The sequence below is a fragment of the Metarhizium acridum genome (assembly GCF_019434415.1).
Source record: "Metarhizium acridum strain ARSEF 324 chromosome Unknown scaffold_272, whole genome shotgun sequence".
Lineage (NCBI taxonomy): Eukaryota > Fungi > Ascomycota > Sordariomycetes > Hypocreales > Clavicipitaceae > Metarhizium > Metarhizium acridum.
Window position 1 is genome coordinate 1 of NW_027094024.1, and position 17,076 is coordinate 17,076.

General features: G+C 42.5%; 4 protein-coding genes across 4 annotated transcripts; 2 read left to right on the plus strand and 2 right to left on the minus strand.

Annotated features, from left to right (window-relative positions):
• Positions 1-296: 296 nt before the first annotated feature.
• Positions 297-1,826, plus strand: J3458_012796 (uncharacterized protein; the record flags this gene model as incomplete). Its single annotated transcript, XM_066120125.1, has 4 exons — positions 297-608; positions 670-937; positions 1,203-1,560; positions 1,662-1,826. The coding sequence occupies exons 1-4, from the start codon at positions 449-451 to the stop codon at positions 1,824-1,826; spliced, it is 951 nt and encodes a 316-aa protein (XP_065974760.1). The 5' UTR covers positions 297-448.
• A 521-nt stretch (positions 1,827-2,347) lies between these two features.
• On the minus strand, positions 2,348-2,844 carry J3458_012797 (uncharacterized protein; the record flags this gene model as incomplete). Its single annotated transcript, XM_066120126.1, has 3 exons — positions 2,348-2,639; positions 2,712-2,729; positions 2,783-2,844. 3 exons carry the CDS (start codon positions 2,842-2,844, stop codon positions 2,348-2,350), a joined length of 372 nt encoding a protein of 123 aa, XP_065974761.1.
• Positions 2,845-2,915: 71 nt separating this feature from the next.
• On the minus strand, positions 2,916-3,494 carry J3458_012798 (uncharacterized protein; the record flags this gene model as incomplete). Its single annotated transcript, XM_066120127.1, has 2 exons — positions 3,231-3,494; positions 2,916-3,161 (listed from the first exon to the last, which is right to left on the minus strand). The coding sequence occupies exons 1-2, from the start codon at positions 3,441-3,443 to the stop codon at positions 2,916-2,918; spliced, it is 459 nt and encodes a 152-aa protein (XP_065974762.1). The 5' UTR covers positions 3,444-3,494.
• Positions 3,495-10,742: 7,248 nt separating this feature from the next.
• On the plus strand, positions 10,743-11,123 carry J3458_012799 (uncharacterized protein; the record flags this gene model as incomplete). Its single annotated transcript, XM_066120128.1, has 3 exons — positions 10,743-10,892; positions 10,952-11,008; positions 11,070-11,123. The coding sequence occupies 3 exons, from the start codon at positions 10,743-10,745 to the stop codon at positions 11,121-11,123; spliced, it is 261 nt and encodes an 86-aa protein (XP_065974763.1).
• Positions 11,124-17,076: the final 5,953 nt, after the last annotated feature.

Consider the following 17,076-nt stretch of genomic DNA (forward strand, 5'->3'; position numbering starts at 1 on the left):
ACGAAGACGTCGAAACCACTGGAGAGAGCTTGGCGAACTCTGCCAAGTTCCAAGACTTGCTTATGGTCTATGTTACCACCTTGCGAGCTGCTATTGCCGATCGTCAAGACGCAATCTCTGGCCAAACGAATGAATGGCCAAGCACGAAACCGAAACTTCCCTCCGGCTGGCAAGGGCCGGTGAGGGTCCAGCGCCGGTGAAGATGGTCCAAATGCTTCGGCTGAGGGCAGAATTAAACCCAAGATGGCCCATCTATCCATGAGAGGTGCCGTAAGCGAGTTCCGTGGCCTGCAATCCCCGGCTGTCCCGCGACAACACTACTACGAGCCGTGAGGCCGTGGAGTTCAAGATTGCTTCGGACCAGCTGAAGGCTACTCAAAGCCAGATCAACGATCAAAACAAAGTGGCAACGGCACTGGAATCGGAAATTGAAAGTTTCAAAGTGGCAATGAATGCGAGACTGGAGTACTATCGTCAGCTGCAGGCAGTTTCGGACGCCGTGCTCCCTCTGGAAGGACCCAAAGACGACAACGCGATCAACAAGCTGAAGCAGACAGAAGATGAGCTGCGTCGAAAACTGTCTTCGGCCGAAGCGAAACATAGATACCGTAAGTCGAAAAACTAACCCTCGGCCAGCGATCCAGGTGTTTGGTTCTAACTTGGTAATAGTCTTGAACTTGAAAGAAGCGGGTGCCAAGTCAAATGAGCCCCGAATGTGCGTCATTTGCCAGACGCCTTTTGTCACCGGCGTCCTGACCGTCTGTGGCCACCAGTTCTGCAAGGAATGCATGACGCTGTGGTTCAAAGCCCATCACAACTGCCCCGTGTGCAAAAGGGGCCTGAAGCCATCTAACCTGCACGACATCGCCATAAAGCCGCAGCAGTTACAGATTCGCAGCGAAGGCGCCAATGATCAGGGAGGCTCGTTGCCGCGGCGGTGGCTGGCAGCTCGCCAAAAAAGACGGCAATCTACTCCGAGTTCAACGCGGACAAATTGGCCGAGATTAAAAACGTGGAACTCGACGGGCCGTCATTCACGACCAAGTTGACACCCTTGTGAGGACCTCCTCTGGTTGAGAGAGTCCGACCCCGGTGCCAAGTCGATTGTGTTTTCCCAGTACGTCTTCTGAATTGTCCTCTCTGCCTGGACGACAAACCCCGTCCATTCCATTCGCTGTTGCTAATACGTGGCAAACTTGCAGATATCGCGACTTCCTGCACATCTTGCGCAACGCATTCAGACGGTTCCGCATCGGCCACGCCTCCATCGACGACGTCAACGGCATTGCTAGCTTCAAGGAAGACCCCGCCGTCGAAGTATTCCTGCTTCATGCGCGCGCCCACTCGAGCGGGCTCAACCTCGTCAACGCGAGCCACGTCTTCCTGTGTGAGCCTCTGCTCAACACGGCGCTCGAGCTGCAGGCCATTGCGCGGGTAGACCGTATCGGGCAGCAGCACGAGACTACCGTATGGCTGTACCTGGTGTCCGGCACCGTCGAAGAGAGCATTTACAATCTCTCGGTGCAGCGACGCATGGAGCACATGGGCCGTCGGGCGCCGGTGCAAAAGGCGCGGCCACGCCGGAACTGCTGGATGCGAATATCGAGGCGGCGAACACGCTTGAGCTGGAGCACGCGGCGCTTTCCAAGCTCATGAGCAAGGACAAGTCGGCGGGTGAGGTGGTGGACAAGGGCGACCTGTGGGCGTGCCTCTTTGGGCATGTTGGTCTGGAGGACGGCGGCGGCGAGAGGGATTGCAGGCTGCAGGAGCAGGCCGTGATGAGCTATTTGGCTGGGGAGGCGGCGGAGCGGAGACGCGATGAGTGAGAAAAATTTTGTCAAGACGGTATGATGTGGCTTGCATGTTGCTATGTTGAATGGTATATTACAATGGGTGTAGATGACACAACGTACAAGTACGATACCGCGAGACTACGCTTAGCTTAGCTGGGCTTTTTGCTAGACGGGATGAGGACACGTTTGGCACATGAAATCCCGGACATGGCTCACGTTCAAGCTTGTGGCATGAGGTATGACTAGGGTTTTGATTATTTTTTTTTGGTGCAAGAATAGTAAATATCCTGACGCGGTAGTACAGAATACTGTGCGATAGCTTTTATTTGTCCGATTCCCCTCGCCGACTCATACCCAACAAACCCCCTTGTCCCATCTCCTAGTCAGACAGAAGCTATGCCCGCCTGCAGATCATCTCGTAGTACAGGTTGCTTGTTCTCATACAGCCATATCACGATGTGACATTTCGTGTTATCCCCAGAGCTCGTCTTACAGACCCTTTTGTTTTCAAGAAAGAAAAAAACACAGGCCTCTTTTCTTTCAACAAGAGGTGTTTACTCGACAACCTTCTTCTTGGGGGTAGACTTGACGCGCTTCGCGATGGGGCGGTTGATGTGGTGGTCGGGGATCCAGCTCTCGTCGTAAGTCTTGCTGCCGGTGGTGGCGGCAGCGGACTCGGAGCCGGAGAGGGCGGCGTCGGCGTCGGCGGACTTCTTGGCCTTTTTGAGGCCGCTGGATGAGGACTTTGTGCGCTTGGCTTGCGGGAAGAGGGCCTCGATCCAGGTCTTGTAGACAAAGTAGAGGGTCCCGGCGAAAGCGGCGGACAGGACGAGGTAGAGGAAGATGCTGGGCGGGATTGTTAGTCAGATCTTTTCAATGTGCGCTCGAGCATCAACAGGGGGGAAGAACTGTAGGTACATTTGAGGGTCGAGGAAGCTGGTGGGAGCTTCGACAATGGCGGCGAGGCCGTCGTGGGCCGGACCTGGTACACGTCGCCGTTGGCGTTTGTGATGACGGCGGCGATCTGCAGCTTCACATCCTGGGGCTGCATGTCGAGGGCGAAGGAGTAGGTGAAGCTCTTGGTCTCGCCGGCCTCGATGGGGTGGTTGTACTGCACGACCGTCAGGTTGCGAATGATGCCCTGGTAGGCGGGGGTTCCTCGGGGAGGGTCTTGGTGGTGGCCAGGACGCCGGCGAGGACGGAGATTTGGATGGGCCCATCTTCCTTGTTGGTGACTTCGACGAGGGCCTTGGTCGGCCGGCCGTTGACGAGGCGGACGCCGAGGATGTCGGCGTCGGGGAAGGTGGTCTTGACGACGGCGGCGAGATCAGCCCTGTGGGAGGAGGCGCTGTCGTCGGCGGCGTCGGCCTGTGACGGTCGTCGAGTTAGGCGTGAGTGTCTTGTCATTCAATTGATGATGAGTGGTGGTTTTCATACCGCAGCCGCGCCAAAGATGTGCAGAGCAAGCACAGAGAGCAACGAGGAGAACAACATGGCGGGCAGATGGACGAGACGCAAACAAGGAGCAGAAAGAGACCAAAGAGCGATGGGGGCAAGAAGGGATGAGTCGCGAGGTGAAGAATCACGATTATGGCGACTCAATTGCGGGATGGGGAGGTAAGGTCTAGACAGGAGATTGAGGACGAGCATGAGGTCGAAGTTGACGTTGAGGTTGGCGAGGCCGACTTGTCATTGGTGGAGGGAGCGCACGCGAGATGCAAGTGGGGCGGGGCGCCAAGGTCTGGCGAGGTGGCCTCTGTAGACTGGACTGTTGGTCTGTCGGATTCTGTCCTCTTTGCGCCGCTATCCAGTAGTTCCGGGAGTCTGGTCAACTGGTGGGTCCAGAACGAGGGGTCGGCCACCTTTGCGCGGGCTGGGTGTTCTGGATAGTACATGTAACCTACAGTCTGTGGCAGAATATATTTGCCCGCCGCGAAGTATACACAAATATACACACACAAAATATTATAATATAAAACATGATAGCCAGGTACCTGATATGGTCAGATTCCTTTTGCCTTCCACTGTAGATCGGTTGGTTCAATAAACCGGCTGAAACTGAGACCCGACCAATTATGCTTTGATTCATGTATCGTCAGACTGGATTCTTCCCTTTCGTCATCTGGCTTTCGTCCGCCGTGGAATAGTGAGACAAGCAAGACATATCGTAGACTATTAGTTGGTAAGGTTTCACCGCTTTTGAAATTGACTGCCATGTTCCTCATTACTTCTTTCTTCCTGGCTTTACCGGAATTACTTTGTGAGCCCTTGGTGTATCGAGCTATTGTACTTGGCTAAGGGAGCTTGGTAAGCGCACCTATTTCGCTGCTTTGCATCGCGAATGCTGACAGAAAGAGCCATAATTCATTTGAGCACTGCCATGAACACGACATGGGTTTACATGTGCCTGGCCCTAAAACAACCTTGAATGCAACTAGATGATACCATATCGTGATAAGATCCACGCTACCCTTCTTAACGGACCAACTTGACGCTGCCGAGAACATATAGAAGAGACCAGCTGCTCCAGTATTTTTACCCTCACGCACAATTGGATTCCATCTGTCAACCTCTTGGTGAAGGTGACGCCAATGTCGTTAGCAACAGGCAGCAATATATCTTGGCACTCCGAACTCTGGTCGTAGAGTCCTTACTGCAGGACGCATGTGACTTGGCTGGCTTTGCCACAGTGTCTCGAGAATGGAAGTCTATCATTGAGCCGCACAATTTCGCCCGAATCAAGCTGACACCCTCACGGCTCGCCGGTTTTGAGTCGATTGCTCATCGCCATCGGGCTCGTGTCCGCTACATCTGGTTTTGCCTCGAACTCCTGGAATATGATTGCATTGAGTGTGTTCCCAGTATCAGAGATATGGAAGGGCTCGGTAACAGCGACAATGTTCAGATTACCACAGCATTCCAGCCTCTATTCTCAACTCTCAGCACATGGGAGCCACACGGAACCTTGCTGCTCGATACCAGTCTTCACTCCCCAGCGACTCGAAGCACTGGTTCAAATATCTGACCTTTGGGCCTGATATTCCCATCCCCCCGGCTCGGTGCGACTGGAGCCTATACGAGAAGCAGGCGATGTCAGCGAAAGTGACTAACCATCAGCACGGCTGAATTGACGGCAAGCGAGGTTCCGCTCCATCCTTTGCGGTTAACTTCAAATATTTTGACGACATCATGGGCGAGAGGCCGTTCGACGCTGAGGAACAGGAAGCACAGTGGTGGCTGCAACTGCCGTTAGTCCCGGCAATAACAAGCGTTCCTCTCCGTCAGCACAACCGCCGGCGATGGAAGCCGGTCGCACTAGCACAGATGTTTGCCCGTCTTCCCAGACTCGAGGAAATTCACTATGAGCCTTGGAGGGACTGGATTGATGGGATGCAGAAGTTGGGAGATAAATGTGAGTGCCGCTCCCACTTGTGTGTACTGGCGACAGCTAAGACTTATCCTGGTTGTAGATTTCCAGGTGCTTTTTGAATCGCTCGCCTCTAGACAACTACGGAAACTCGTACTCTTTGAGAATTTCCACCAATAGTACGCCATGAAATGTCTGAGGTGTAGTCCTGTTCGGATCCCGGACTTTAATGTCAGCCGTGCGGTCGCCGACGCCAGTCTCAAGCTTGAACACCTCTCGGCATCGTATCTTGTTGATGCTAGCCACTTCTTCCATGCTATTGAGGCTTCCTGGAAGTGGCCAAACTTGAATTTGCTTGCCCTCACTTCACAATAACTCGCACCCGATGGGGATCCCATGGAGATGGACGACATGCTCCGGACAGTAGCGGGCCGCTGTCATGAGAATGCCAAACTCGAGACGATGGAAATTTGGAACGGAAAAGAGGCATCAGCCATGCTATTAAGATACGCCAGGTAAAGAGCGACCTGCTGTTATTGCCTGAAGAGGAACATGGGAACTCGCTTTACGACCTCCTGTGGTCCAGGCTTGGGAGGCTGTCTCGTTGAAGCATCACGGCCAGGGGAGCGTCCTTACCGGGGAGCTACTAGACATTGCCGATGTTATCAAGTGTCATGGTGATGCAATCCACCATTTAAAGCTTCCAATATTGGTGATTCGGCCTGTTTCACTGTGGCAGATTCGGATGGAGCAAGGATCCGTAACTGAGGCTCTTTCTGACAGCTCTTTATTAAGATGGTCTTTATTAGAGTAGATGTCAGGTTTAACCACTGAGTCATGGAGTAAACAGATCTAGTGATGTGAGCTCAAAGCCGATCCTAAAATTCAGCTTATAAACGTGTATATCCTGGCTCTCTTTTTCTCTATAACCTTTAACAACTCTCTTATTCATCTTGAGCTATTATCCCCCGTTTATATACTTCATAAATAGGTTTAATGTGTGCATACACCATATATTACTAGTCATATTATACTAATAATAAGACTAAAAGAACAATCATATTGTGTTACTAAGACTTACTTATTGCTTGAGGTGTTGATATACAGGTTATTTTAAGTTGCTTTTTTGAAAACGTTTTATATTACCAGCGATTAAGCTTTCCCGCCGCCCAACGGACACACGGGGTCCAATTCCCAAGATATTTTACCGGAGCTCGAAGACTTTGGAGCTACCGCCAAAATTCCGAGACAGGAGTCTGTCGTGTCGGCGGAAGCACCGACTGGGAATGGGTCGTCTGGACCGATGAGTATAACCTGGCGCTGGTTTAGGCACATTTTCTCTGGCTTGAGGATGCCTACCGCGGCCTGCCAGGAGTCATCTATCGGGCAAACTAGATAATCTTGTAGGATGTCCAAGGTCCTTGATCCCTAAGGGAATGGCAGGGACTAGTGACCACTATATACACATTGAAGAGACAGATGTGCCTAATGCTCCCAGCGGGTCATGTGTTCAGTCTGTGTAGCCTCACAGGTCCTTTATCGGCGATGCCCCTTTTATTGGGCGTTGTTGTTGAGGTTTGATCGTGTGACACATATTGCCCGCTACAGAAAGGCTAACGGCTTACATGAAAGCGTTCATGCCGACCTCGACACCGAGTGCTTACATCCAAGAGAAGACGTTGAGCGGGCACATGGATCCCTGTTTAATCAACAAGATATTCCTGTGCCGGATACGGCAACCTTTGGCCGAATGGGCAACGACACCAACTTTGGACATTCGATTCTAAACGCCTGGATGGCTTCAACGCCCAGCCATCGATCCTTCCTGGCCGCGCTGCAGGATTTCATGGACTTGGATAAGCGGAACACGGAAGAAGGCTGAGAATCCCCTCTTTCAGAGAGCATGGCCGGCCCGGTATAAGAGTAACAAGGTGCTGCATGGGCCTAGCATCAGCGCTGCCGTTGCCGGCCTTGTTTGCGGCGGGCCATTTGCGCACACTTTTACCGAGGAACAACGGGTGTTTTTATTACAGAGCCATTTGTTGTACGCCTACAGTTGGGCCGGGCGCGGTGAGGACGTGCGTGACATGTGTTGGGTGCTCAACGATGGTTCCGACGCCGAACACTGCAAAGACCGGCTGAACACTCGTGGCAGAAGAAGAATATCCATCGCATACAGGACTCGTGCGACCGTGTGGAACGATGCTACGTGACCTCTGTACAGCAAATGACGCGGGAATTGGCGTGAAGCTGATGTTGACTCGCGAGGCAGGGGTGCCGAGCTCTGACAAAGACTTGTCTACATACACGGGTTTGCAAGCGAAACACGCTGCCAGCACTCTCAGCATACTGTACGGAGTTGGTAGGTTGTCGAGTAATTAATTAGACCTCGTAGTGTGTATTCGAAGCTAGCTAGAAACTAGACTACTGCTTGTACAAGATATTTCAGAGTAAAAGCAAATCACAGTCATGCTAGGGTTGCATGTTCCTCTCGAGTTCACTCAACTCGTACTGAAATCGGTCTGCAGCCTTTTGGCCGGCCTCGCGAGTCGTAACACAGCGAGCCACATTTTGGGCAGGGGCATTACAAGATGCGTGGCAGTACGCATGTAGTTGGCAGCGTGTTCTATCGTCTTGCTGTTTGTAGTGCCAGGGGTGGTCTTTGTTTGCTCGAGTCGCGGGCGATTTCCATTGTTCGAGGTCGGTTCTGGCTTTGCTGGATGCCAGTTCAGTAGCACTCCATGGTAGTCGGAATGGAGCACAATGTACGGACCACCATTGAACAGCCGTGAAATACGTCTTGAAGCTTGTATCCGGGCCGTCAGGCAGCGACTCCTAGGGGTTACTTAAACTTGTCGTCCCTCCCGCTCCTGCTGCCGTATTCTTTCCACCTACACGAACGATTCCAAAGGCTAGAAGAGCCAACCGACAGGAGTTCACAGCCAACCTTTTCCTTCAAGCTCCATACGCCAACAGAAGACGCCGACTTCAACCCAGAGAGCAAGTGCAATGCCTCCTCAAGACACGCCGGCGCGGCGGCGCCAGCGTCTCGCAAGCGCTCGAGCTCTCAACGTTCGGATAGTCGCGAGACGCCTACACGATGTGAAAACTCCACCGTCTCGCCACGTCAAACAAAAGTACCCAAACTCATCGATACACGAGAGCAAGAGGAACAGCCTGCCGAGGATGGAGAAATATGCGAAGCTGCCTCGGACTCAAATGTGCCTGTGCCAGAACAACAAGCAAGCCTATTCAATCATCTGCAGACCGGATTAGAGCAAGGCATGCACGGTCATTGGCAGAAGGATCATCGGAGACTCAATACCCCGTCGAAGGAACAAGAGGCTAGATATAAAATCAGCCATGCTCGTATCTCACTTCGGGGCCTGTCGCCACCGGTAGAAATGTCAACGAGGCTTGCAACAAGAATACAGAAGGCAAAGAAAAAGAGGTCTTTGTGGCGATTGGAACTCATCCCGGTGTTTTGAATCCAAACAAAGTTGTGCCATTTTACCAACTATCAGGCATGACTATTGGAGGCGCTCGCAAATATCCTCTGGATTTTGTCCAGAGCCATTTACTCAAACTTTCGGAGTTTACAGAGGTACCGAAATGCGCCCGACAAGGCGCCAAAGGAGTTGTTTTGAATGATGACCACGCATTGGAGCTTTCTTTGTATCACCTTGGTATGAATATCGTTCTTGTGGAGCAGATACTCATCTGGAGAACGACTGTTACGCGAATCCAGAAGAAACTTCTGAGAGCGCTTAAAGAAGAGATTTTTCCCTTTTTGAACGACAAAATAAGCGGCCATGTAAAAGTAGCCCGGAATTTGCTTTCGTCAAAGCCTGAGGGCTGCCAGGGAACAAGGTTCACATCCCAGTGCGGAATATTCCACACGTTACGTGAGAAGATGGCAAATGCTTTAGACCTCCTTGGCTGCGAAAATACAGCCTTGTGGGACTGTGACGATGTTCAAATCTTGGCAACTTAAGACCTAGATCGAACAGATTGCCCTCGACGAAGTGTACGAGAGGTGCGTCCGCACACTGTTTACTGAAGATGGTTCCATGCTTGAATCAAATAAACAGATCTTCATTGGCTACTACTTGGCTTACAACAATGGCGGTATACCGTTCGAATTTCAAGCGGTATCAGATAATGACAAAGAAGTTCTGAGCTGCATTCAGTCGGGGGATTTCAAATTTCTGTTCAATGATGCGCCCAATTTCTGAAGGCACTCTTGCTACATTGGTAAGACTTGAAAAGCGTCCCCAGATAAAAGACTTATTAGGCTGACGTTATTTCCAGTACACGATGTAGCGATAAACAGATGCGTCCTACATATATGCACGCTCAAAGTACGGAAGCAGAGTTTGACGGAATAAGGAATAAGGATACGTGCTTGATGGCAAAAGGTTTTTAGGCTTGACGGCTGAAGTTGTAATGAGCAAAGCAGGCCGTGGTGGAGCTGCTTACCGCGCAAACTACGGAGATACGAAGAATGCTTATTAGTTATGGGACTTGGAAATACTGTGTTTTTTTAAAGCATGAATACAAAGTTGTAAACCGAGTATTTCCACCAGATTTTCCTTGGAAAATTTAATACAGAAGGTAACGTTTACGGCTTACTCTGGAAATGCCAAGACGGAATCTGCCGGTAGACAGCACTTGGAGACAGGTCGTAGCAAGCTGATTATGGAGTCTAGTAAACAACGACAAGCGATACGAGCTGTGGACTGTGCCTTGGCTTCTGGGAGCCGAGTCCTAGGGATAATGTCGCCGAAAGGCAGAGACTACCTCGGCATGGACCCATCTAGAGTCGGCATGACGGTGAACGTCGACGAATATCACAGACTGCAGCGGCGAGGATGGCACATTGCCGCAATTAAGCAACCAGGCCTGCTCCGCCACCGAGAACCGGAGCGCCCATGTAATAGCAAGTTGTTGCGGCATGTCATTGAAGCAAATGCGGTCGATGGTGTCGAATAATCGATGTTTATAGTAGAAGCACGGTGTGCATAGTAGCGCCTTCACACGACGGCCCATGATGGACTGGGCGGGAATAACATTGACTCGAGTGCCGATAGCATGGCAATAACACACAGACCACATTTGTATCTTATCCCAAAGCGTCCAAATATTGCCTTGCCCTAGGAGATGGTGCCACTCTTTACCTCATTGCATTATCTTGGCAACTCTTTGCATTGAATAGAAACGTCCTGGAAATGCGCCGATATGTGGAGCATCAGTCCGCCGAATCCAAGGAACAGGGTCCAACGATGGCCGTATTTGGCAGATTCTAGAACGTTTCCGTTGCCTGGGCCGTCGCTGACGTCCAGGGTTCGTCCACAGCCTCACGTCATCTCGCGGGCTCCGAGGACATGATCAAGACTCTGCGCTTTGCAGAAGCGAGTAGGAAGGACCTGGTACCTCCAAACAAGTAGAACTGTATAAAGAGGACGAGAATTCTGCCTCAACTGGAACACTCTCCGCGGACATCACTTTCTACTCCATCACAACCATCACAAAGCACACTATATTCACATACTGTTGTCCTCACTAACCATCAGACTATCAATATGAAGGCTTTCGTTGGTCTTGCTGCTATTATGGCTGGTCTGGCCACGGCCAACCCCCTCGCTGGCTCGGCCAAGACTGCACGAGGATATGTTACTGGCGATGAATTCGAGGATCTCCGTGTGGCGCTTGTCAGCTGCCTGGAGGCCAATGTAAGTTTGCTAGCTGTGCCATTGATATGCTTGGAAATGGGAACTAACGTCATGTCAAGCCTCCTGCAGATGCGGTTATATCAGACTGGGCCACTTCCATCGCGTCCCAATACACTGTAAGTATCCTGTTTCGCTAGCTGCCACGAAAAGGGGCGGGCTGTGCTCACATGAAAATAGACTAGGGATGAAATCGTACAAGCAATCGATGAGTGCCAGTCGAAGGAGGCTTAATGGGTTAGTGAGCTTCAGTCGTTGTATCAAGCTCTCATCTGGAGTTTAAGCTCGGCCGACTGTTGGCGGATCCAATACGTTTCGTTTAAACCTCGTGGTTTCGAACTGTATTTGGATATGTCAAATGCTAAATCTGTGTAGACTTGAATTTATGCCCTTGTTTACTTGCCTAGTTTTACCCTGGTCATATTCAAGCTGTCTGCCTAGATCCATACATGGGGCAACTACTTATGTAGAACTGGATAGGCCGCTATTTGTGCCATCGCCACGACTCTAGTGGGCTGCTGCTTCACGTGCCCTTGTGAAGGTTTTTAGGGATTGCGTGCTGGTTGTGCCGTAACGGCATCTATGAGGCGAGGCCCTAGACCGCCCAACACGACTTCGTATACAGTGGCTGGTGACGACTCCATTCTACTAGCATATTATATTTCCAACCGAAGCGGGTTCTGCTTATGATGGAATTGTCGGCGGACGGCCGTTGGAAGATTTGATGTGAAGGAGGGACAGCCTGTCATCTTCACGGCTAGTATTAAAGCTCCCCCCGAAACTGGTAAGATTGTGTCTGTTGCAGGGACTTTTTTAGTGAAACTTAATTAAAATCTGGTAAAACCGCTGTTCTTAGGGAATCTGTCGCTACAACGTCTCTTTTACCTTCAACTCTACCAGCAGCCACATTACTGTCCTACGAGCAGCTTCGCACCAGCGGCGTGACACATACGCGAAACTCATGAACCTTGCTTGGGTTCGTGTGGATGTAGGCTAGTTTCTAAGCGTGCGTTATATTATCAAAGTGGTTATCGGGTTAGATCACTGGGCCATTGAGCAAAAAGGTTTCAGCAACAGCGGCCCTTGGCCGAATATCCCCGTGATCCAGCTTATAAGTATGCACATCTTGGCTCTTTCTTATCAACGCCAAAGGCCCCTTTCAATGGAAAAAGGCTGCTATTTATCGGGGACCCCGATAAGCCCCAAAACGCCTTAAATAGCTGCTTTCCGATTGTACGAAAAGCCTTAAAAGAAGGCTCGCGCTACCACCCTATTAAAGTCGGACCTTTAATAGCTGGATATTATAGAACCCCTTAAATTAATTACTTTTTAGGTGACCTATTAGATAACCTTAATATCTATAAATAAGGGCCTATTTTCCGTACTTAAATAGCTTTAATTTTAAGGATAATTCCACTATTTAATTTACTTTTATAGCTATTAACGTAATAGTTATAAGCCCGGTTTACCACTAAATTTAAGATATTTTAACGTTAAATTATAATATATTTAAGGTCTTTAATAAAAGACTTAATTAACCTAGCTATAAATATTAAAGGTCCTTTATTAGTAACTCTAATAGGTTTAAAAAGCTACTTTTAATAGATTTTTATTATTAAAAAGTACGCTATTAATTAGGGTATTTAGCATTTAATTAATTCTTAATAGCCTAATAAGGTAACTATTATTTCTCTAAAAAAACCCTAACCTAGTAATATTAACCTTAAGGTTATAATAATTATAAACTTTAATAAGGTTTAATTTAAGAGGCTTAAATTCCTTATAAATAACTATTAGGTTATATTTAAGCCTATTAAAGGTATTAAAAAGCTCTTTTAATTACTTAGTAATTTATTATAAAGACTATTAATAGTTATTATAATGTAATAGCTATTAAAGATAGCGTTTTAAGATAATTAAAGCTATTATAAGCCTAGCTATAACTTATATTATAAAAATATAAAAGAGAGGTTTTATTAAAATATAAATTAGTATTAAAGAGCGCTAATTATACGAAAATTAAGGCTTAAATTATAAGCTAATAAAAGGTATTAGTGGAAGCTCGTTAAATTAACCTGCCTAATATAAAAGAGCTTTAATTAACCCTAGATTTTATAGCTATAATAGCCTTAATTAGCTTTATATTTTTAAGCTATTAGAATAATTATATCTTAAACCTCTTAAATCTTAATAAGAAAGGTTAAATAAATAAGGTTTTAAATAGCTTTTAGATTAGTAATTTATATAAATAGTATTATTAGCGTTAAAAGGCTATAAAAGATAAGAGCGGTTTTTTATCCTTTACCTTCTAAGAAAGCCTATTATTATTAGAGACCTTAAATGTATTATAAGCACCTAGTTAACCTAGAAATAAAAGGTTAAAGATAGCTTTAAAGTGCCTTTATAATTAAAAACACTATTATTATAAGTGTCTATACTTAAACGAGTCTCTTAAAGATTTAATATAAAAGCCTAACGCTAAAATTAAAGCTTAAATTTAATAGAAGCTATTAAACCTATCTATTAAGGTAAAAGTTAATTAAGCTTATTAATAAGCTTTTAATTAAATTAATTAAAAGTAATAGGAAAACCTAAAAATAAAAGGTATCACGTTTTTAAGCTAACCTTAATAATAATAATAAGGTGTTCTTTAAATTAAAGGCCCTTATTAATAAGGTTCTTTATAAGATAAAGGCCTTTTATAAGCACTAGAGTAATTTAAGCCTTAATAGTATTAAATTAAAGAAGCTAATAAATACTTTTTACGAGTATTAATTAAAGAAGCTTATAAACGCTTTTTATAAGCACTAAAAGCCTAAAAAATTAATGAATAATAAAGCTTATAAAGGTCTAAATATTAAAGGGCTTAAAAGATTAAAAAATAAGGGTAGCTTAAAGGGCCTAAAAACGCTAAAAACGCTAAAAACGCTTAAATTAATAAAAAAGGTTATAACTAATAAAAGTATAAGTTAAATTACGTAAAGTAAGTAACCGCGTTATTTATTTAGTTAATCTATAAGAATATTTACCCTTTAAGAGACTCTTTTATCCTAGATTTTAGGTTAAATATATACATTTATAATAACCTTAATTGATTTATTAATTATTAAGTTCTTTAATAGCTTAAAGAAGTCTTTATAAGCGATATAAAGCTTTAAATTAAAGGCTATAAAAAGGTCTCTTTATAAATATAAATAGAGCTCTTTTAACTAAAGTAAGTAGCCTTTATTCTAACCTTTTATATAAATATAACCTTATTAAATAGCTTTCTAAAAAAGAGCTATAATTAAAACTTAATTATAAGAGCTATATTAAAGAATAATAAGGTTATCTTTTATATAAGGCGTTATTTTAAGTAATCTATTATTAAATTTAATAAAATTTATTAAATTAAAAGCTTTTAATTTAATTTAACGTTATCTTAACCCTAGAAAATAGCCTTTATTGACCTTTAATACTAATAGCTAGGCTACTTAAACGTAAATAGCCTTAAATATTTAGTTTAATAGACTATTAAATTAAAGATTTAAGGCCTTATATAAATTAATTATAAAGCCTATTTTAAAGCTAAGGCTAAAACGGTTATCTCTTATAAAAGCTCTTAAATAATAAGCCTAAAACCCTTTTAAAGAATTTACATTAATATCTTTTAATTTAAGCCTAGCTATAATAATAAGTTAATAGCTCTAGTAATTAAAGATAAATTCTTAGGCTTTTTAATAGTCTTTAAGCTTAAAAACACTACTTAAAATACCCTATTATTAGCTCTTTAATTATTTAAGGCTTAAATTTAAAGGTAGTATTAACTAAGTATTTATTAAATCTATTAAGATAATAATAAAAGCCTTTAAATAGCTTATAAGGCTTAAATTAACTATAAAGGTATTATTAATAAGCTTATATTATCGTATATACTCGCTTAAAATAGCCCTATTAAAAGGTTTAAGGGTATTCTAGGGTTAAAAGCTTATATAATATAACTAATAGTTAACCTTTTTATTAAATTATAGCCTAAGATTTAGAAAGCTATTACCTACCTTTATAATCTATTACTATAATAAGATACGAACTAAAAGACGCTCTTTTAATAGCTTTAATAGTAGCTTTAATTAAATAATCGTAATACAGGTTATTTAAATAAGCCTAATATTACACATTTAATTACGTATAGCTATAAGGCTTATTTCATAACCTAAAAAGCCCTTTAAGGCATTTAAAAATAAGCTCTTAAAATAATAGCTCACGTAAAAATTAATTATCTTATTAAATATAACTCTATTAATATCTTTTATACATAAATTCTATTAAAATTAAAAGTTAAATAGGTTAAAGATATAACCTTTAATAAAAAAATCTTCTATTAAGGTTAAATTCATTAAATTCAACTATAAAAGCTATAATAGCTTAAATTTCTAACTTATATTAAGTCTAATAATAATAATAATACTAATAAGGTATAGTTTATTATTAAAGTTAACACTTAAGGCCTTTAAGCTAGTTAAAAAGAAAGTTAATTATTTAAATTTAATACTTTTAAAGACTTTAAATCTAATATAAGTAGCTCTTATTAAAACCTTTTAACGCTAGCTTTATTAGAGCCTTTTAATTAATTTAAAGGGCTTTAACGGTTATAACGAATTTCTAATAGGGCTTTTAATAGCTTTTATAGTAGCTTTTTAATTAAATAACTTAAAAGGCTATATAAAAGAAACCTATTACCTAAACCTTAATATTAGAAAGAGCTATAAAAGCACTCTTATAAACTTAAATTTAAAAAGGCTACTTAAGTTAAATATAATACCTTAATTAGCTAAGAGACCTTTTAACCTATTTAACTTAATTAAATAAAACGGCTATATTACCTATTATTATTAACTTAAGTATTTAAATATAAATATAATAAATATAGATTTATTAATAAATTTAAGGCTTATTTATACGTATAAGATAACCTTTAATTACTAGATAATAAAAAGACCTACGCTATAATCTTAGCTAAAAGGTTATTTTAAACCCTAATAGTTATTATAGTTAAATTTAACCTTAAAGCTAGGTAGCTTAACGCGGTAAACGCCTTTATAAATAGCCTAATTAATAAAGAAGTTTACGTTAAATTTCCTAAAGGCTTTAAAAGGCTCGGTTAAATAATAAGGCTACTATAAGCCTTATATAAGCTATAAAGGTTAGCCTTATTATAGTAATAGTCTCTTAGTAAAACCTTTAAGCTATTAGGTTTAACACCTTACTTAAAAGACTCTTATATCTTTAATAGCCTAATATTAATAGTCTTTTTTTACGTTAATAATATCGTTTTTTTATACTATTAAATAGCTTTTAAAGCTATTAATTAAATAATTTAAAAGCTTAAATTAACCTATAATTAGAGCATTAGAAGTAGTGTAGTTTTGTAGTTTTTAGTGAATTTTAGTGTAGTGTAGTATAGTGTAGTTTTACTACACTATATTACATTTTAAAAATTAGTGTAATATGTAGTATTAATTAATTTATAAGCTATTATTAGCTAATATAATTAGTAAGCTAAAATAGAGCTAAATTTGCTTATTAATATTAGTATTAGTAAGTAGGGATTAGCTAGCTTAAATAAGCTAAAAACAGGGATTAAAAAACTAATAAAAATATAAAAATAAGAGAAAGTATAAGGGAAATTTAAGGGATTTATATTAGGTAAGTAGGTTTTATTTTATATTATAATTATAATTATAATTTACTTAATTTAATAAAGGAAAAAAATCCTATTATTTATATATAAATATTTTATAAAAAAAGAGATTTAACTTATTACCCTATAACTTAAATATAAATATAAATTTATATAAAATATAAATTTAAATAACTCTCTATATAGTTAACTTTAAATATTACTTTTTAAACTTTTATAAAGCTAAAATTTCACTCTTTTATATAAAATAAAAAATAATAATAAAAAAACCCTTTTAATATTAAATTAAGTATTAGAATTATAAATATTTTCCTTCTCTTCTTCTTCTTTTATATTCTTACTAATATTTATATAATTAAACTTAGAAATATTCTTATTTTTATTAGAATTAGTTAAAACTTTATTTTAATCTTCTTTTTTCTCTTCTTCTTTCTCTTCTTCTTCTTTTTCTTTTAAATTTCTACTAGAATATAAAAATAAATTATAATATCTCTTATTTTCACCCTT